We start from the raw sequence: 21,220 nt of genomic DNA on the forward strand, positions 1-21,220 counted from the left end.
CTGTGTCTCCCTCTCTCTCTGCCCCTCCCCCGTTCATGCTCTGTCTCTCTCTGTCCCAAAAATAAATAAACGTTGGAAAAAGAAAAAAATTAAAAAAAAAAAAAAGATAAGGTTACTTCCGGTCTTTAATGAGACAAAAACATTAAGGCACTGGGGGCGCCGTGCGTTCCTCCAGGAAGGTGACCCTCCGCACGCATCAGGTGTCTGGGAAGGTGACCCTCCGCATGTGTCACGTGTCCGGCAGTGGGCGGTGAGCCGTGAGGCTTCATTGAAGCTGCATTTCTCTTGCCTGTGTTTCCCTCCTCACTGCCATCTGAGCCAGGAGGGGGGTTATAAACTGCCCTACTCCAGAGAGGTATAAATTTAAGTGATAATATTATTTAATGTTGAAAGGTCACTGGCCACCCTAACAAGTCTTTTATAAATAAACTAAGGGTTTTCTTTTTAATGTTTTAAATTATTTAAGGTTTATTTTGAGGGAGAGACAGAAAGCACAAGCAGGGGAGGGGCAGAGACACGGAGAGGATCTTTTTAATGTTTTAAAACAATTGGAAATAGGTGTCACAAAATTCTTTCAAAATGTGAATCCTCAGAAACACTTCCCATTCTTGAGGATTGAGGACTCCAGAGTCACAAAAAGATCACCCTGGGGCTTGACCCTAGACCAGCCCATCCAGGGACTGACAAAAGATCCCACCTCTCCATGGGGGTGACCAGAACCAGATCCGGGTACACCCCTTCCCCCCCCCCCCGCCCCCACCTGCAGTCGTGGCCCTGGACCCCGCCTCCTCGGGACGTTGACCCCCGCCTTACCGTCCTCCCCACCTACCCCTCCCTCCCCCGCCTTCCCCTAGGGTGTAACCCTGAGTGAGACTGGGAGCCGCCTCTCTGGCCGACCTGACCCGATCCCTCCTCCCTGGTGTGACCTCATCTGACATCCGGGACCCCGCCTCCCCGGGGGTGTGATCCCGAGAGTGACGCGAGACCGGCCTCCCTCGGGGACATGACCCTGGATCTCCGCCTCCCCCGCGGACCTGATTCGGACCCCGCCTCCCCAGGGTATGTGACCTGAAGAGAGACCCGAGACCCAGCTCTCCCAGACACTGACCCCAAACCCTGCCTAACCCGGGGATGTGACTCGGAGTGACACCGGGACCTGTCTCTCCCAGAGACCTGACCCAGACCCCGCCTCTCCCAGGGTGCGAGCCGGAGTGTGACCCCTAACCCTCCTCTCCTTCAGACCTGACCCCAAACCCTGCCTATCCTGGGGGTGTGACCCCGACCCCGCCTCCCAGGGGGACAGGATCCTGGATCCCCGCCTCTCCCGTAGACTTGACCCGGACCCCGCCTCCCCGGGGATGTGTCCCCGAGAGACACCCGGGACCTCCCTCTCCCGCAGACTTGACCCAGACCCCGCCTCCCACGTGGGTGCGACCCCGGGCGTGACGCGAGACCCCGCCTCCCAGGGCACGTCACCCGGGATCCCCGCCTCCCCCGGGGCGGGCCGGGCGGCGGAACCAATGAGCGCGCGGCGGCGTTTCCGGCGGGACGCTTAGGAGGAGACTCGAGTCCGCGGCCGACGGACGCCCCGCGCGGGCCCGCGTCCCGCCATGAAGTTTCGGGCCAAGATCGTGGACACGGCGTGTCTGAACCACTTCACACGTGAGCGGGGTCGGGCCTGCCGCGGGGCGTAGAGAAGAGCGCGGGCCGGAAGGAGGCAGTGCGCGCGCCGGGGGGCGAATGGGGAGGGGGCGCGGGCCGCGGGACGACCGGATGGGGGTGGTGCGGGGCTGTGACGGAGGCCGTGGGCCCGTGGGAGGGGCGGCGGCGCGGGGGTGGGGGGATAGGGGTGCGCGAGCGGGGATGGTGGGCGGGAGGCCGCGGGAGGGGGTACGGGAGAGGGGGAGCGGGGATGGGGGCGGGGACCACGGAAGGGGTGGTGGCGCGGGGATGGGGGGACAGAGGTAGGGTGACGCGGGTGGAGGGCGTGGGCCCGCGCGGGAGGGGTGGAGGTACGGAGACAGGGATGTGGGCCACGGGAGGGTGGGGGGAAAGGGATGGGGGTCGAGGGGCGCGGGGATGGGGGGCGTGGGGATGGGAGCCCGCGGGAAGGGGGGGGGGGACGAGGATGTGGGCTCGCGGGAGGATTAAGGGATGGGGATTAGGGAGCTTGGGGCCAAAGGGGCAGGACACGCCTCTCCCCTTCCCCCTTCCCCCGCAGGATGGGGCCATGGGAGTGGATGGGGCTTCTCTTGGGGAAGGATGGGTGAACGGACCTGGGTGGGGACAGGCAGGCATGAGAGCAGGTGCCAAGGATTGTTTACGGAACTTGATTTCCATCCCGGAGTTTTTTATCTTAAACCTGCTGCTGTCCCGGATGGACAGTGTATCCAGCACAGACATCTCTTCTGGTCGGGCTGCACTGGCCCTTGGCCCTGCGCTGCAGGCCTGGGGGGCCCCATTGCAGGCTGAGTGAGTGAATGCCTCACTGGGCTCCAGCTAACCTCCCCGCAGCCTTCCTTCTTCATTCCATCACTCCTGGTATGAGGGTTATTGGGGGCCAGTGTGACCGACCGTGTTAAAGCCCCTTTCAGTGGGTTATTTTTCCACCAGCAGTTTCACCATGTTCAGGGGGTTGTCTAAGCTCAGTTGTCCTGGTAATTCCTTGCTTTAACCCCCTGCTGCAGGCGTCAGCAACATGATCGCCAAGCTTGCCAAAACCTGTACCCTCCGCATCAGCCCGGATAAGCTGAACTTCATCCTCTCCGACAAAGTGGCCAACGGAGGCGTGAGCATGTGGTGTGAGCTGGAACAGGTGAGCAGAAGGTTCTGGAAGCCTGTGGACCGCACCCAAAGGCCACTGCAAAGGGACAGAAGACCTCTCTTTTCCTGCCCTTAGGAGAACTTCTTCAGTGAATTTCAGATGGAAGGTGTCTCCGCTGAAAACAACGAGATTTATTTAGAGCTGACGTCGGAAAATTTATCTCGAGCTTTGAAAACTGCCCAGAATGCCAGAGCCTTGAAGATCAAGCTGACTAATAAACACTTCCCCTGCCTCACGGTCTCCATAGAGCTGGTGAGTAGGAGGGAGTGCTCCAGGACTTCCCAGCAGGGCTAGAAGTGGCTACAAGTCCAGGCTTTCTAATAGCACGTGGAAAACTAGTTGGTTTTATTTTTATTTTTTTAAAGTTTATTATTTTTATTTCATGTTTATTTATTTTTGAGAGAGAAAGACAGAGTGTGAGTGGGGGAGGGGCAGAGAGAGAGGGAGACACAGAATCCAAAGCAGGCTCCAGGGTCTGAGCTGTCAGCACAGAGCCCCTATACAGGGCTCGAACTCATGAACTGTGAGATCATGACCTGAGCCGAAGTCAGACATCCAACCGACTGAGCCACCCAGGCGCCCCTATTTATTTATTTTGAGAGAGACTGAGCGAGGGTCAGAGAGTGGTGGGGGGGGGGGGAGAGTGAAAGAACCCCAAGAATATCATGACCTGAGCTGAAACCAGGAGTTGGATGCTTAACCGGCTGAGCCACCCAGGTGCCCCTAGTTGGTTTTATTAAAAGCAAAGATGTGCCCACAAATACTTGTTTTCTATTGGAGTCAGATTCCCTCGTGTATAAATAGTGCTGCAATCACACAGTACTCAGCTGGGATGCTGCCTCTGCCCGTGTGGGAACACTTCTGCCTCTGTTCCAGTCTGCGTGTCCCTGCATCTCTGTTCCTCTTAGAGGTGTGGTCCCTTCATCTAGAAATCATGGTTTTTATACATTTTCCCTTTTGAAGGCTTTTCCCTACCTCATCTGTAACCCCTTTAGGTGATCTCTTGGTCTCCCAGAATTGCTGTGTGTTCAGTGCTGCTCCCAGAAGAATCTGACACCTGCTGTCCTCAGGACGTGCCCCCCTTCCCCCAGACTCACAGCTCACAGGACGACGTTCTCACGTCCTAATGTGTTGTTCAAAGCCATGTGTGCATGGGCCCACCTATGCCATCTTGGAGCCACATCGCCTACTCCCACTGTCTAAGTAGTTCCCCGGAGTGTCCCATTCTAGTCCAGCTCCCAGGCTTTGGGGACCCTGGGGCTCCTGCTTGAGTGTCCCCTTCTCACTCTCTGAAACCCCCTCTCCCGTTAGTGCCAGTCCAGCGCCGCTCCTCCCATCAGCAGCCTCCGCCCCCACACCCCCCCCCCCTCCACCCCGTGCTGTGTGTGTTGTGCCCCACTCTGGTGCGAGCGCTGTGCGCAGTTTGAAGTTCTTCCTGATAACGGATTCCTCACCTGTTCACTATGTTAGAGCCGATCAGAGTATTCCCCGCCTTAGGACAAGCTTGTGTGATTCCTCATTTGTTTAAGGAGAAACAGGATAGCGACGTGTGATGCTTTCTGTCTAAAAGTGCAGGCTAGGGGTGCTGGGGTGGCTCAGTAGGTTAAGCGTCCGAGTCTTGATTTTGGCTCAGGTCCTGATCTCATGGTTCATGAGTTGAAGCCCCACCTCGGGCTCTGCACTGACAGCGTGGGGCCTGCTTGGGATTCTCTCTCCCTCTGTCTCTGCCCCTTGCCCGCTCACACTCTCTCTCCTTCTCTCTCAAAATAAATGAATAAATATTGTAAATAATTAAAAATAAATAAATAAAACGGCAGGATACGTCAATCTGTTGTTTCACGGAAGCCCCTGGACACCGATAAACATGGTTCTGTCCAGCAGTGTAGACGCTGCTGCATGCTGAGCTCACAAAGAACAGTCTCGGTTCCTTCAGCAGACGGGTTGGCTTCTGCCTCACGGCTTCACATGTAGTGAGGGACAGGGTTCCCCTCGTCCCCATCTTCCCACCATGTTGTGGCACGATCTGAAATGTTGCCTCTCGGAGAGGCCTTTCTTGCCCTCCGTCTGGGAACTTCCCCAAACATTCATCTGGTCACTGCTTCATTTTTCTCCAGGCTGTGACCAGTGTGTCACATGCAGCTCAGTCAAGGTCGTGTTTGTTTTCTTGCTTCCTGACCCATCTGTGTCCCTGGAACATGGGGACCGTGACTTACTCCTCACACTCCTGACTTCAACAGGGCTTAGCAGGACAGGCACCACGCCGGAAGTACTTGTTTTATGGACTCGGATGAAAGAGTTGAGAACATTCCACGTAGATGCGGGGTCGGCTTCTACTTATTCTTCAGTTACTCTGGTTTTTCTACATTGACGTTATGAAAACATGTTCTCTCTTGGCAGTTATCAGTGTCGAATAGTAGCCGCGTCGTGACACATGACATCCCCATTAGGGTCATTCCTAGAAAATTGTGGAAGGATCTGCAAGAGCCTACAGTCCCAGACGCTGACGTGAGTGATGCCCGTCCTCTGCTTGCAAACTAAATGGTGTGGTTTGAAGTCCCTGATTTTAGTTACGGTCTCGCTATACATTTCATTTGAAGATTGTATGTACCTGGGAGGAAACGAGAGTCATTTTTAAAGGATTCTCCAGGGAAAAATTGGAATGTTTGCCTTCTGTTGTTTATATAAAACACCTTTAGACCGTGCTGCTCATGGTAGAAACGCCACACGCTTCACACGCAGGACAGAGAATGTCCTGCTCAGTCGTAGCGCTTCCATAAGACTAACCTAGAGTAGTCCTTGGGGGCAAGGTCACTTCTGTCCGTGTCCCAGAACTCGAGTTTTCCTCATCCCATAAGGACTGGTGTCCAGGGTTCGCGTAAAAGCGAGGAGGAGGGGCTGTTCCGGGCGTGCTGCCAGGAGTCCCAGAGCCCCTGACAGTGAGCGTGGTGCCAGAGGGTCCCTTACATTTTGCTTACAATCAGAGCAAGAAGGAATTGTGAAAATATACCGCGTAGGCTATTTACTGGACTCTGGGAGGCCATCCACACCGACCGGGAGGAAGACCGCGCTGTCTCAAGCAACGTTGGGGGCCGGGTCTGAGGGTCTGAGCTCTGGGGCCTGACCCACCCGCAGCGTCTGTGAGGTGGCAGGTGGCCCTGCGGGCTGTGCTGAGTCCCATCCCCTGGGCGTGCGCAGGTGCACTTCAGTGGGAGGGCTGCCCCCCTGGAACCGGGAGGACACCATGGGGACGTGGGCGCCTGGGCGCGTACCGGTGCACGTCAGTGGGAGGGCCACCCCGTTGGAACCAGGTGGATGCCACGGGGACAAGGGTGACAAGGTGTCCCGGAGGCAGGCGGGGGTCAGTAAGGTTGTAGGGTTTGTTTTCTTTTCCTAGTTTTTTTTTTTTTTTTTTTTTTTTAATTTTAATTTTATAATGTTTATTTATTTTTGAGACAGAGAGAGACCAAGCACAAATGGGGGAGGGTCAGAGAGAGAGGGAGACACAGAATCCGAAGCAGGCTCCAGGCTCCGAGCTGTCGGCACAGAGCCCAACACGGGGCTCGAACCCACAAATCCCGAGATCATGACCTGAGCCGAAGTCAGACACTCAACCGACTGAGCCCACCAGGCGCCCTTCTTTTCCTAGTTTTAAAGGAGCTCTGTTCCCACAACTTGGAAACAGGATTTCAGAGCTTCTAAGCAACTGCACGTTTCCGACATAGGTGGTGAGCACCGTCCGTCCTTGGCTGCGTTAATGGTTTTTCTCCTCCATTCTGCAGGTTAGCATCTATTTGCCAGTCTTGAAGACCATGAAGAGCATCGTGGAAAAAATGAAAAACATCAGCAATCACCTTGTAAGTGGTCACTTGTTTAGCGAAGAGCTTTCCCAGCATCTTGGAGGTGTCAGGCTCGGGCTGAGTGTCCTGGGAGGAAGCCTCGCCTGGCAGAGGTGTGGGTGCATCCTCGCTCACCTGGTGGCGTCCCAGGGTGCAGGTCCCCCTGCCGAGGCGGGCTCGAGGACCCGGCCTGTGGTGGAGAGCCTGCAGTCTCAGATGCCCTGAGAAGCTGTTCTAGTGCTTTTCAGCCCCCTTTGTAGTGGGGGGAGCCTTTGTATTTGCCCTGACCCCTCGTAGTCATGTTTATAGTGCGTCAGGGATGCTTTCAGCAGATCCTTGTGCCCCGGACAGAGCGTCACGTTTCGTTTGCTGATGTGTGTTTCTTTAACAAATCATTGGCATCAGCACAGCCGAGCGTCCCGTCCACGTACCATGTGTCTCGGCGAGCACAGGTCCGAGCTGTCCCAGAACGCCGGTGTCCTGTGATGGCTTTCACGTCGAGCCAGTCATCAGGCTGGGGGCCTCCTCTGCGGCAAGTCCGGGCACCTGCAGAGAGGCTCAGGGAGGCCCACAGGGAAAAGCAGGGCAATTAATCCAAGGATCTGGTTGTTTGTTCTTTCGTCCTGTGGAAATGAGTCAGCAAAGTCACTGAGACAGACCGAGTCATCGGAGGTGTTTTTCTCTTCTCTGGAATGTTTAAAAACAAAAAGTTTGTGGCGCAGCCACTGCAGTCTGGAATACTCGGTGGAAAGTCAGAGTGGCCAAGTGCATAGTGAGCATGACTAGATGACCAGAATTCTGCATCTGAAAGTTGTGGCAAGAGAATGAGGGAAGAGAGGGCGCTAGCACTCTCGCATCCCCATCCTGGAGGCGCTAGGAGGCCCTTGCTGAGACTCACAGCCTTGTCCCCACCTCCTTCAGTGGGGGATGCGGCCGTGGGGCGGTGCGCGTGGGACCCATGTAGGAGCAGGGAAGGCATGTGTGGGGGCCAGGAGTCCCCGCCGTCTGCAGGTGCCACCTCAGACTCCAGCCCCTGAGGGCTTGTCGGCCCACCTGAGCTTCCGGTTCAGGACGGGAGGTGTGTGTGTGCTGGGGTCTGACACGGTCCTGCTGTGCGTCACCTGTTAGCTTACAAGCCACTCAGAGCTATGTACATCAGCTTAGTGGTGACAGCAGGTGGAACAGTGTAGTGACCTGGTGGCAAAGGGGAGTCCTTGGGGCCACACAGACCTGGGCCCCCTCCTGGCCACACTACCCAACCTATGGGCCCTGTCCTGGGTGTCACCCAAAGTGGGCAGGATTGCGCACCTTCACGGGGGCTTTGCGACTTTCCACAGATGGAGAGGTAGGTACCTTATGTTCAGTGCTCAGTACATTGAGTCAGCGCTGCAGAGTGGTAGGTTATTACCATTGAGAAGATCACTGGGAGAAGCAAGATCCCATCCAGACCCTTAAGAGACAGAGGATGTTGGTGAGGGCAGCGTTCTGGTGAGTTCCAGAGTAGACCTAAGCGGCCGGGGGTCAGAGACCCGTCATCTGTCAGTTCCCTCCCTGGGTAGTGGCAGAACGGTGGCCTTGCACCAGACACTGGCTGTGCTCAGGGGATGTAGAGCTAATCGTGTGATGACTCAGATTTCTGGACTCGGAAGAAAGTGGAAGAGAGCGTTAAAGGCTGAAGTGAATCCGGAACCACCGCGAGCTGCTTTCCTGAATTAAGTCTATATAAAACCACTGTTTTTCAAAAGCAGCGAGAGTTTACAGATTGTTGTGTGTTGTTTTAATCCCATATAATTTCCAGATTCTATGGGAGTGTGCTTAATACAACAGTGTATTTCTGGGTTCACCAATAAAGTTGACAAGAAACACTTAACGTTTGAGGGCACGATTCCGATACTATGCAATAGTGAAGTTGGAGGACTGTTTTCTACTTAATGTTAAAAGCCTCAGGGGTGCCTGGCTGGCTCTGTCATGGAGCATGTGACTCTCAATCTCATGGTCATGAGTTCCAGCCCCACGTTGGGTGTAGAGATTACTTAAAACTATAACCTTAAAAACAAAAAATGCCAGGGTACCTGGGTGGCTCAGTCGGTTAAGCATCTGACTTCAGCTCAGGTCATGATCTCGTGGCTTGTGAATTCAAGCCCCCCATCGGGCTCTGTGCTGACACACAGAGCCTGGAGCCTGCTTCCGATTCTGTGTCTCCTTCTCTCTGCCCCTCCCCTGCTCACACTCTGTCTCTCTCTCTCAAAAATAAATAAACATTAAAAAACATATTTTAAGTAATAATAATAAAAAAACCCTCAGAGATACTAGCTCAGTCAAGTTCAGAAAGGTTTTGGTTTTGTTTCTAGAATGAGAAATGCTTGGAGTTCACCGGTGTCGAGGAACACGGACGAAGGGTACTGAGCTGCTCACTCAGTGTAGGTAGATGTAGCTGCCTCCAGCATGCAGGCAGGGCACCTCCACCATCCTGGGTCCCCCAGTGCCCCTTTGTCTTTCCACTGCGTCACACGCCGTCCTGTATTGGTGGGTGAACAAGATGTTGACCTGCAAACTGCCACACGGGCTCCCCAAGACCTGCTGGGCATTAGAAATGGGCAGATGCGGACTTGGGAAGAGAAATCAGATCAGATCAGTGAAACTGGAAGCTGTTCGGTGGCACAGATCTTACTATGAACGTCATTGGTAGATCCTGTCCCGTTAAAAAACCCCAGGGTTGGTGTGGAGGATGGAGCTTGGAAGGAATGTTGTCTGACCCTCAGAAGCCTCACAGGCGGGAGAGAGGCCCCCGGGATGGGAGGGTGGGAGGTGGGTCCTAGGGTGGTGTGCTGCCCCTCACAGGCAGGGGAGAGGCCGGGATGGGAAGGTAGGAGGCAGGGGGGTGGGGGTGGGGTGGCCGGCACCCTGTGTGCTGGGAGTGCAGAGGGGCACCAGCGACTGGACGCTGCAACGTCTCCAGACCTTTCTGAACTTGGAAATCTCCCCTGCCAACCTCCGCGCCTGGTTTTTAAATAGAGGGTCACATTTCCACGAATTCTCAATGTTTTGTGGTTATGCTGCATTTGTAGCTATGACCCAGGGTGCAGCCAGCTGAAAACAGGGCAGTTGGCCAGCTTCTAATTTCCTCGGTCCCTTCCCGTGTGTAGTAGTTGTCAGAGCAGAGCGTGGTTCTACGGTCTCTGCCCGTAGGCGGTGGGGATGCAGGTTGCACTGCACGGGGATGGTGAAGGGCTCACAGTCCTGTAGAGCGGCCGTCTATCCGGTGACTTGGGAAGGACTAGTGGGGGCAGCACCGGTTAGTCTCCAGGTGCACGGGGTCCGGTGCAGTCCCTCCAGTGTCTCCCTGTGAGCGGGGGGCTCTAATGAGGGGGGAGAGGCCTGGGGAGGGACTGGGGGCTTTTCCATCCCCTCAGAAGCCACCATGGGCTGTTTGGGGCCAATTTCCCTCAAGGCGCGGGCAGCGTCCCCGGAGGCGGCCCCTCTTCTGGCTCTCCTTTTGGACGACGTGGACTTCCTCGTGTTTTACCTGTGGCTCTCTTCAGGGCGTGTGGTCTCTCTGTTGCTCCATAATTCCTGTTTTTCGTCTGTCCGTCCGTCTCATTTCCTCTTACTGCACTCTCTGGGCCCACCTGCTGTGCCCTCCTGGTCTCCTTCCCTCTGCGATCCTCGATCCTCTCATCTCATCCGCTCCCACTCTGTGCCTGCATGAGGTCTGGTCACCTCCCAGCTCCCCCGACTCTTGACTCAGGCTCTTTTTTCTCATCTGTCCCCTTGATGAGCCAGACCTAATCCCTTACGCTTCGCGTCCACTCTGTAGCACCTGCTGGGCTCCAGATGCCCTCTGGCCAGGGGTTTCTCTCTCTCTCCCCCCCTCATCCCCCTGCCACAAGATCTCCATTTGGAGCCTGACCACAGACCTTTCAGGAGTTCTCTTAGAGCGTGGGTTTTCATTGTAGCCGTGGGAGCGGACCAGACGCTTTCTCGCTCCAGAACTCCGGGTTCTCAGTCCTGTTGTGGCCACAGCTTGTCACAGCACGCTGCCGCCCCCCCTGCGTGCCGTAGCAGCCCTCCCCGCATCACCTCTCCCTCTTTCTCCTTCTCTCCTGTAAGCGCCACACCCCTGTTTCGCTCACCTTGAACATTTGCTCCCGGGGTTTCTTCTCAGCACAGGCTCTTCCTGCGGCCTCCCCCGCCCCTTGCCCCATGTGCCCTGGCAGGCCCCCCGCCAACACGGCTTCCGGGCCTCCATTCAGGGGCCCCCTCTGGGCATTTCTGAGCTCCCTGTGTCGCTGGTGCTGGGTGGGTCTTGGTGCCGTCGTGGGGTGGCCTTGTCACCTGGTTTCGTGGAAGCCGATGTCTTCTTTCCCCCTTTACCCCTTTTGTTTTGCTTTGCTGTTTTAAGACTGTAAAATACTCAATTTGCAGATCATTGAAGCAAACCTAAATGGAGAATTGAACTTGAAAATAGAAACGGAGCTAGTGTGCGTTACAACCCACTTTAAGGATCTCGGGAACCCTCCGTCAGGTGAGTTTTCTGGCGGGTTGTGTTTTGCCTTTAATACGTTGTTTCAGGTGCACAGTTGCTGAGATCTCTGCCTGGAAAACAGGTGGAATTCGGCTGCCCGAGTTTCACGCTCGGGGAGAAAATAGACAGCCGAGGCCAGAGCAGGGAAGGTCGGCCTCCCGGGCCCGAGAGCGGTGCCTGCCCCGTGGTCCCCAGGAGCCCTGGCGGCTCTTCAGTGCCCGTCTGCCCGCTTCTCACCTGGGGCGGCATCACAAGGTGGAGAAGGTCTCCTCCCTCCTGTGTACGTCCCAAGTGTTTATGAAATCAGATTAACAGATAGACGCCTTCCTCACCTGACAGATTTTTCCTCCCTACACGGCAACAGAGACCGTGGGACCAGTTCAGTAGCAGGGGACAATGGGGTCACTGACCAGGTGATCTGTGCTGGCAGGGCTCAAGGCCTGGATGACACACTCAGCGGGTGGTGCCGCGGGCGCGAGGCAGGGTCCCGGGGACGTCTGCCGGTCGCGTGAAACCGGCTCAGCCCTGCGCAGCCTCCCTCCTGAACACAGGACGGGCCACCACTTTTATAGTCCGGATCTATCACCACAAGTTGGCTTGTCGATGACCTGTCATGGCGTAGCGTAGCGAGGGGTTTTCACTTGGTGGTGAAGGGCATACGTTCCTGCCAAGGGAAATCTGTGTGATGCAGGCTTTGCTAATCGTTGTGCAGGGGGACTGAGCTTGGTGACACTCGCTTTCTTTAGTTTGATAAATTGCACAGAGGGTCTGGTCTTTGGTGTTTGCCGGAGTTGCAAGGACCTTTTCTCTCGTTTCATTCCACTTTAGAACAGGCAGTCTCGTATTAGCGCCTGACAGTCCCCCTCCTCCGTGTATGTCAGGGGACTGACACGTGCGTTTTCTTCCACTGCAGTGGGGACAGCAGGTCAGATTTCATGTCACTGTAAGTGAAGATTCTCTGGAAATCTGCCACGTAGTTTAAAGAGAAGGACTTGATAAATGCTTGCTTAGCGTCTGGCAGCGTCTCCAGGCTCCAAGAGCCGGCAGTCACGTGGATCATCAATCTAAACAGGCAGCTTGCCGCCCCCGGGCTCCCCCGACCCCCGAGCTGTGCGTGTCGTTTCAGCCTCTGAAGACGCGTCTCAGGATAGAAACCCGGAGCAGATGGCCGAGGTGCGCATCGATATCCGGAGGCTCCTGCAGTTCCTCGCCGGACAGCAAGTGAACCCGACAAAGGCTGTGTGCAGTGAGTGCACATTCGGGTTGCCTGCAGGTGGGGGGGGGGGGGGGGGCAGGGGGGCGGGTCTCGCATCTGCGCACTCTCCTAAGTGCAGAACAGCTCGGTCTCGTGGGCCCGTTTCCCAGGGCAGTTTTCCCAGATTCAGCAGCACCTGGAGATTCTGATCCGGGGCCCTGCAGCCACACTGGCTCGGCTGCCTCGCCCGGCTACCATGCGTGGGTCTGCGCCTAAGGAGAAGCTTCTGGAGGACGGCTGTTGATTGTCCAGGCTGCTCTGTTAATCTGGCCCGACAGCCATAGCCCCTGACCCCTCTGGACTTAGACTTAAGGTCCCCTCGTATGCCTTTATTTCCCCTCTGTGTCTAAACCTGAGCGGTTCCTCCTCGACTCCCGTTTCTCCCGTTTCTCCCGTTTCTCCTCGACTGCTGACTTTTCCTGCTGGCCCTGTGACCGTGGTGGGTCCTGTCTGTCTTCCTCAGCCATACACTTGCCTCTCAGCTCTCGCCATTCATTGGCCACATGTGAGGGAGGGCTTACTCACCCTGAACTTTTCGAGGCTCTTTCTGTCTCCTTGTCACTCTGACCACAGCAAGTGGAAGGGAGCTACACCTTTTGTGGAAGAACCGTCAGGCTGCATGTGCAGCACCAGTGGGCGGAGCCGGGGACGGCCGCCAGATCGCCCGCACCCAGGACAAGGAATAGAAGAGGCTAGGTGGCTGGGCCAAGGAATGCCAGCCCTCCAAGAGAGACAGGAAGCAAAGCAGATCACGGGTGGGCAGTTAGCGCGTCAGGAAGGCACTGGAAGGGGTGATGGGGTGTGAGGGGGTGTGTGGAGGACAGAGGGCCGGGGCGAGGGAGGGAGCTGGCGCAGCTGGGCCTTAGGGCGGGTGCTGGTGTCCGCCTGCACCGAATGGTGAGAACCCTTGGCCTGGCCTGGCGCACGTTCATGACGCTGAGGGCGGTGGCTGTGTCTCAGCGCAGGGTCCTCACAGACTCCAGACAGCTGTCCCACCTGCTGCCAGGCTCCTGACCGCTGCCGGGTGGCGCGACCGCAGTCCTGGCTAGCGGTCCAGGTGGTACCCGGGTCACGCAGCCCGACCCCATGCAGCGCGGCGGCATTGGCCCTGCGCACGCCCTCGCCCTCGCCCTCATGGCCCGCCCAGGACAGAGAGCTTGTCTGTTCTAGGTGAGGCAGCCGTCTGAGCTGCCTGTGCCTTGGGGAAGGTGACTTGGAGTCCCCAGAAGTGGCAGATTGTGACAAAGCAAAATTGGATTGCTCCTACCCTTTCCTTAGTCCCTCAGCCCTGCGTCTGTGCCTGTAGTTTCCACCTCCGTGGTGGCGTCCCCCAGGTCCGCTTCTCCACTGTCCCGCCTTCAGGGCATGCTGGCTGCCCTTTGCCCTTAGTCTCCAGCCACCACGGCTCCTGGAGGGTGTTCCTGCTGGCGCCGTGCCCCTTCCTGGCCTCCATCCCCTGGGACTGCTCCCTCCTTGGCTTGGCACTTGCGGCCGGCCCACCCTGACAGACTTCGTCCAGCCCCAGCCCTGCTTGCCTCTGAGGCCTGCCCTTGGCTCCCTGGCACAGTCCTGCCCCCGCCCCCTCAGTGGCTGTGGGCCTGGCCACTGCCCTCACTCCTGCGCTCACTGCTGTGGAATCGAGCAGAGTGATGAGCTCCACCCTCTGAGCTTGTGCACCTGCCATCGCGCAGCGCGGCTCCTGACCCGGCCCCTCCTGCGCTCCGGCCTGCACTGCAGCCTGTCCCCCGTGGTCCACGGGCCGCCGTGCTCGGCCTTCTCACCTCACTTAGCTTGCTCGTGGGTGGCAGACGCGTTTTCCTAGAAGGACACTGATTTGGCAAATGAGGGCCTCTCACCAGAGTCCTGGGCCTCGTCTCCCTGGCTGTGGGCGGTCACGTCGCGGGGAGCGGAGCCGCAGGGAGGCCGGGCTCCAGGAGAGGGGCCCCCGCGTGCGAGCGCTGGCTGCGGCCCTTGTGGTGACAGGTCTTCTTCTCTCCCCAGACATCGTGAGCAACAAGATCGTCCATTTTGATTTGCTCCACGAGGACGTCTCCCTGCAGTACTTCATCCCGGCCTTCTCGTAGGCCGCGTCCAGCCCCTCTCTTCCCTCGGTTCCGTGCTGGTGGGAACTGGAGCTTGCGGAGCACAGTTGGATAAACACACTACTTCGTGTTGCTTCTTGTTCTCATGTCTGTTTCGTTAAGACGCGGCAAAGAAAAGGAAGAGTTTCTTTATGCAGGCTTCAGGTAGCCGAGGCTTCTAGGAGCTGCCCGACGACCCTGGCTCTGCTCCCCGGAGCCGGATGACGGGCAAGGGCGGCCCTCCCGCTGCCTTGGTTGCGCAGAGCGTCATGGGGTCTGTGGGGGGCTGTCTGGCTGCAGTGTGTGGAGCCTTAGCTGCCGGTCCTCCCAGGTTCCCGGGGCCATTGTCCGTCCTGGGTCACGATCCTCCCCGTTCTGTCTCCCCCTGACGTTCGGATCTCGTGTCCCCCGTGGTCCGCGGGCTGCCATGCTCGGCCTTCTGATGTTCTGGAAAGCACAGCCGCGTGTGTAGGGGAGGGACAGAGACCTCCAGTAGCCTGTGTTCAGGGCCGAGACTACGTCTCATCCCCCGGGGCCCGCCCCATCACGTCCCACCGTGGCGGCCTCTCCTCTGCCCCGTGGATGGGGACGTCGTGAACAGTGTCTTAACTCACGGGACAAAGCCGAGAAGTAAGGCAGTTGCTCCGAGGAAGAGGAACAAGTGGGAAATCTGCAACGTGGAAAGTTTCCTTCATGGCCTCTTCTGAGTACTCGGTGCCAGCTGGGTATTTGAGTGCCTCTTCCGCTGCTCGTCAGGTGAGTTCAGATGGGGCGGAACGTTTGTTCATGTCGCCCTAAGTAAGCACATCTCTCTTCGGCTTGTAGCAAAGTTAATTCTAGCTGCAGCTTCAAACTTAGAAATCGTGATGTTCAATGGGGCAGTGCCTGAAAATAGTTTACAAAAGCAGTTTGGCTCTGTTTTGTTTTTTTCTGTTTGTTTTGTTTTGGTTACAGAAAATGTATTAGTCACCAACCTGGAAAATTGTTTACTTCTGATTATTTAAATGATTTTTAACATATAACGAAGATAGAATGCTGTTTGTGAGTGTAAGTTAGCAGTAAAGTAGCACATCCTTCATCTGTCCGACACAGCAGGGCCCGTTCTCTGCTCCAGCGCGTAGCCCGCGTTTGGCATTCTGTTGTCCAGCGTCAGGTGACGTGGGCACAGCTGCTCAGACACCTGAGATTTTGCCGAGTGGGTTTTATGACCTGCCCGGGGCCACACGGCTGGTGGCGGGGATGGGAGTGGCACCCAGGCCCTGGCGTCTGATAGGAAGCCCTCTCCTCCGGGCTTTGCCGTGCGGCCGGAATGATGAGTCCCACCTTTCAGAGTCCGTGTTCACCAGTCATTTCCTGAGTCTGGGAGAGTGTCATCGTCTTAAATCTGCTGTAGGATAGCACGTTTACGTGCAGTTTTTAAATGTCCTGAAACCACATGTAATTTCTCTCTGGTTTGTACAGTGTTTGTTTAAGTAATGCCGGATTTTGATGGTTTTATGGATGGCCCGAGTCTGTGCGGACTCGCCACACAGCCTTCCCTGGGGGTCAGGACGGTGGGGTCTGTTTCTGATTCTCTGGAGGACTTGCGGCTTGGTGTTCCCCAGGGCCCGGCCTCAGGACCGGCCCCTCAGAGACTTGAATGAGGATGGCCATCCCTCCACCGCCGGGGAAGCTGGTGGAAACCGCAGACTTAGGGGAGCCCAGGGTGCCGCTTTATTGGGCAGTATACCAGGGTGAAAATCTGGTAGGTCGGGAATAGCGGTTTAGTCCACTTAGAAACACGCACGTAATTTGAAAGGTTAACTTCTTTCGGGACTGGCACCTGGGAGTGCTGAGGTGTCTCAGTCGTGTCCCGCACGCTGGAGATACCCGCTGCATGGCTGTTCTGTGCTCAGGCCCCCTCCTTCATGCCCCCGTCCCCTGTGCTGGCTCAGAGGTGTGCAGGAATACCCGACCTGGCAGCTCATGCGGGTCCCTCCGGGCCTGGCACAGGACCCAGTCCAGCGACCCTGGAACATGACCTCCACATTTTCCTGGGTCAGAACCATGGCTGTGCCCAGACTGGGAAGGTGTTGAATGGCATTCAGGTTGTCATGGGTGTGGCCAGATGGGCGGGGCTTCACTTTGAAGAGATACAGTTGTGTCCTTTTGTGTGGATTCCAGTGGGGGGTCCAGGAGGAATCCTGAGCCCCTGGGGTGTCCTTGAGCCAGCAGGTAGGAGCTCTCTGTGGGGGACAAGGAGATACCTTAGCCGGCAGACAGTGCCTGCTGGAGTCGGGTTGGATATTTATTACGTGTGGAGCCTTCAAGGAGCCTTCAAAACAGCCATGTGCCCTTTCATCCACTACTTGTGCTTATAGGAATTGACACACGGATTATAATCAGAGGTGTTCTAATATTCTTGTACTGAAACAACATGAAATATCCTAAATATGAGTTTATGGGGGATTTGTTGAATCATCTGTGGTTCGACAGTATTTCCTACTCTAACAGCAACGTTGCAGAAGGAGCGCCCTGGCCGGCCTGGTGTTTATGGTGCATAGTTCGTCACGGAAAGAAGCCCAGACACTCGTGTGTACCGTGTGACTCTGGTTCTGAGGACACGAGTGTCTGTAGAGGAGAGAAGGGCTGGAAAACCTACACCAGCACCTACACCTGATCATTGCTGAATGTTTTACTTCGATCTTTGTAAACCAGGGTATTTTCTAGAACTCTTATAATCAGTTTTGTAACAAAAAAAAATTAGGTTTTAAAGGACTGAGCGATAATATTTGTTACTTGAATGCAGTCCATAATCACCTGGCAACTAGAGTTTCCGGAGCATCGGACTTTAGATTCTACATTTCCACACGCATCCTTTCCTAAGCAGAAAGCTGAAGTCTCACTAGTCGTGTTGCAGGAAGGTCACAGCACTGCGTCCACGTCCACAAGGTGCTGTGCGTGGCAGCGTGATTGCCGCGTCTGTGGTGAGGGGTGCAGACAGTTGCTGGGGTCCAGGCTGGTGGGGCTTCCCAGGTCTGTGATGAGCGGAGACCCCTGGGAGCATGGGGCAGGGGGCCGCCTCCCTGAGCCCCACTGACCGTGCCCTGCATGGGGAGAGCCCCCGTTCCCCTGGAGACCCGGGGAGATTTGGGGAGATGCTGACCCCAGTCCCGGGCAAGGCCTCTAGAGCTGAAGTGCAGCGGGTGAAAACCTCACACGAGACTGGTCCTGGGGGGTCTGCTGCTGGTCAGCAGTTACCGCACACTGTGACCACAGCTCCTGTAGGAGGGTGACCAGCCCAGCGGAACACAATGGGGGGGAAACCCCAAGTCTGGTTTCCTAGGCGGGGTCCTCCCCTGCTGGCAGCGGCCACTGGGGCTGAGCCTCCCCTCCTGCTCTGTCCACCCCTCTGCTCCTCCTCTTACTGGGGGCACGCTGCTCACCTTCTGTGCAGGGGCTCCGCCCGAGCCCGGGGCCTGCAGTCTTGTCACATCGGAGGGTAACGCTCAGTGTGATTTCGGGGTGCTGGCTGGCTCATCTGTTCCTAGTGACACAGGGGACCTCCCTTCCTGTTAGACACGTCTGGGATGACCTGGAGTGGGTGGGTGGTGGCACCGCTCGGCTGTGCAGCGGCTTCGGGGCCCCACCCGCCTGAGGATTCCCGCCCCGGACTTGCATGGCCACAAACGAGTTTCCTATGCTGATTTGCTCTTTGCTTTTTGATGTCTCAGTTACCTGTACACAGTAGCTGTGTTTGGTGAGAATGGAGGGGGCCGCTACTCCAGATAAAGGGACAGAGGAGTGGGTGGGGCTGACACCAGTGACCGTACCCTGCTCACACATAACAACATGTATTTTAGACCCTAATAAATTCCCCCACCCTACGTGTTGCGCTTTTTATTTTTTATTTTTTTCAACGTTTATTTATTTTTGGGACAGAGAGAGACAGAGTATGAACGGGGGAGGGGCAGAGAGAGAGGGAGACACAGAATCGGAAACAGGCTCCGAGCCATCAGCCCAGAGCCTGACGCGGGGCTCAAACTCACGGAGCGCGAGATCGTGACCTGGCTGAAGTCGGACGCTTAACCGACTGCGCCACCCAGGCGCCCCTTGTGTTGCGCTTTTTAAATTGCTGCCTTGGAACAAGATACGTGCTAAAGTGGTTGTGTTAATTTACCGTTCATAACGTATTTTTAAAGAGAAAAATCAAAGTGATCCCTAAATTTTTAGTGCCGAATAGTGACTTTTGTGTACTGTCCGTGGAATTGTTCTGTGCGACTTTGCAGACGGAGAGGGAAAGAGGGGTGGAGGGGAGAGGGAGGGAGGAGGGAGGGGGAAGGAGAGGGCAGGGAGGGAGAAAAGGAAGGAGTGGGAGAGCAGCGGAGAAGGGAAGAGGGAGGAGGAGAAGGAGGGGGGGCGGCAGGAGGGGGCGGGGAGGAGAGAACAATTAGAAAACAGTCAGGCTGCCAGGATGTCCGCCCTGCCAAGTGGCCAGGGTACCAAGGCATTCGCGATCAACTTGTTGAGGTGTGTGAAGAGTGATCTGTGGATGTTTAGTTTACTTTTGAAGGCCGTGGGGGAATTGGGAAGATTTTAGAGGGACAGGTGCCGCGTGCTCATTCAACAAGTATCTGAGTGTGTGAGACAGTTGCTGTTTTAGTCGCAGGCATAGGGAATGTGTTTTTCCTACCTGGAAACCTGCTCGGAAAGTGTCCCGTGAACGCCCTCTGCTGGCAACGTGAGGTGCCGGCTCTGTGTCCCCGTCGCACACTATTCAGGGCATCGCCTTGCTGGAGCTACGGTGGAGCCTCACGCAGGACTCACCCTCTGCCCTGCGCACGTTAGCACCAGGTGGGCCGCCCATCTGGGGGGGCTGGGAGTGAGTGGGTGAGACCCCCCCCCAGCTCCACCCACCCCCCAGCTCGCTCGTGATTGGTCAGCTGTCAGGGTGTTAAGGGCCAGGCTCACTGACCCTCTCAGGACAGGGGACGGCTGTCCTGCGTGCAGAGGTTAGGGCTGCGAGCGGGAGGCCCCCTGGATGGAAGCGGTCTGCATGGGATCTGGCTGGAGGGCGTTCATCCGAGCCCTGCCCCTGCTCCTGCCCCTGCTGTCCTTGCCGCAGCCCATTCCTGGGAGCAGCCCAGAGGAAGGTAGGGTCCCCTTTACCAGGATCTTTGCCCTCCCCTCACAGCTGGAACTTAATTACCAAATTCTCCCCACGCACACTTTGGTGCTGAGTCGAGAGGAGAACGTGGTTGGGGTGGGGCGGGTGCCGCGGAGGCCCAAGGTTGGAGCATCTCGAGATGGGCAGTGCGTGCCCGTCTGTGCGGGCCTCCAGGAGTGGAGCCCACGAAGGCGCGGTTTGCTCCATAAGAGGTGGGGTGCCGGGCGTTGCCGTTGGTGCCGGCCTGCCACGTGGGTACCTGGCTAAGCTCCGTTCAGAGCGGGGAAACTGAGTCCTATGGTAACAGCAGGGCCCGGATCAAACTGAGAGCAGGGAAAGGCCACCAGCCATGAGGAACAGCATTCCCGAGGTGTTGGGCGCTCGGTGTGGTATGCAGGGTACCAGGGCTTGCCCGAGCGCTGGCGGTGGGGACCTTACACAGTGCCACCGTCAAGCCGCCGTGTGTGTCTTAGCTGCCCTGAGCCTTCCCTGGAACCGGCAGGCCTCAGTTAAGTCGACTGTTAGCTCAGAGGTAGCACCAAAACTGAGCACTAAATCCCAAATAGAATTTGTGGCTCCGAACAGTTCTGAGTAGGTGGCTTTTGTTCATCAGAACTTAGCGAACACAAAGGAGGGGTGGAGGCTGCATAGGGTGCTTTGCCTTCCGGAAGGTTCTCCCAGGGGTTTGGTCCTGGTGCAGGGAAGTTGTGCGGAGAAGCCTCCAGGACTGGTGGGGGACGTCCTGGCAGAGCCTCGGTGGCTCCCGCCGAGGGGCTTCTGGGGCCGTTTCTTAGAGAAAGCTGCTAACTCATTCCCTCTGGAGTGTCTGTACTGAGCACAGCTGAGAAGGCCCTTCAGAGAGTGCCACCCTCACCTCCGGGCGTCCTTCCGCCCTCACAAGTGACACGGTGGTGGCCCCTGTTCACCGGCCGCAGGGCTCCGAGCACCCACAAATCCCGTGTCTGACACTGACCTTGAAACGTGGCTGATGTGATGGAGACGCTAAATTTTACGTAGCCCAGGTGGCTGCGGCTGGCCCAGGGGACAGCGCAGGGACCTTAGTCCTCTCGGTTCTTTATCACGCCCAGCATCTTGGGTTGGCTCTGACGCCTGGAGCTCCATCCCCGACCCCTGGGAAGAAAACACCCGGCCCGGTCCCCTGCCTGCAGGAGCGGATGTTGGCTCACAGAGGTCCTCATATTTGACAGGAAGGTGCCAGCCCCAGGGCTCTGGAGAGGGACTGTTTGCCAACTCAGTGGGTATTTGCACACAGCTCACTTTAAAGCCTGTCACCGGTAAAGCCGGAAGGTACACATTTCCCCGTGGGGAAAGGACGAAGGGGGCCAGAGGTGCTGGGAGGGGGCCGTGTGCAGGGCCTGTGTGCTGATCCCACCAGGGGCTCCAGGCCCTGTTTACTCACCTGCCCTGCTGGGCTGCAGGGCCCCAGCAATGTTCTAGAAATCACAGGATTCAGAGGAATTTGCCTAAGTTGAATGCGCAGCCTCCTCAGTCTTTCTCCAGGGACCCTCTCTCCCTCCCTTCCCCTCCCCCCC

The 21,220-nt window shown here is 56.8% G+C and overlaps 2 protein-coding genes across 4 annotated transcripts in view; both read left to right on the plus strand.

Moving 5' to 3' along the window:
• Positions 1 to 1,432: 1,432 nt before the first annotated feature.
• On the plus strand, positions 1,433 to 14,615 carry HUS1 (HUS1 checkpoint clamp component). Of its 2 annotated transcripts, none has more exons than XM_086697132.1 (8): positions 1,433 to 1,662; positions 2,688 to 2,815; positions 2,900 to 3,076; positions 5,222 to 5,329; positions 6,604 to 6,678; positions 11,086 to 11,185; positions 12,312 to 12,431; positions 14,442 to 14,615. In XM_086697132.1, the coding sequence occupies exons 1-8, from the start codon at positions 1,611 to 1,613 to the stop codon at positions 14,522 to 14,524; spliced, it is 843 nt and encodes a 280-aa protein (XP_086553258.1). In that variant the 5' UTR covers positions 1,433 to 1,610; the 3' UTR covers positions 14,525 to 14,615. The 2 variants fall into 2 exon arrangements, with proteins under 2 accessions (XP_086553258.1, XP_086553257.1); XM_086697131.1 differs by lacking the exon at positions 1,433 to 1,662 and adding an exon at positions 2,358 to 2,541.
• A 147-nt stretch (positions 14,616 to 14,762) lies between these two features.
• Positions 14,763 to 21,220, plus strand: part of PKD1L1 (polycystin 1 like 1, transient receptor potential channel interacting) — a 126,719-nt gene continuing 120,261 nt past the window's right edge. For both annotated transcript variants that reach the window (XM_086697127.1, XM_086697128.1), the window contains exon 1: positions 14,763 to 15,277. In XM_086697127.1, coding sequence (XP_086553253.1) covers positions 15,215 to 15,277 — 63 coding nt within the window. In that variant the 5' untranslated portion in view covers positions 14,763 to 15,214. The remainder of the gene's footprint in view (positions 15,278 to 21,220) is intronic.

The sequence above is a fragment of the Puma concolor genome, chromosome A2, assembly GCF_028749965.1.
Source record: "Puma concolor isolate L17-30 chromosome A2, mPumCon1.1.hap2, whole genome shotgun sequence".
NCBI lineage: Eukaryota > Metazoa > Chordata > Mammalia > Carnivora > Felidae > Puma > Puma concolor.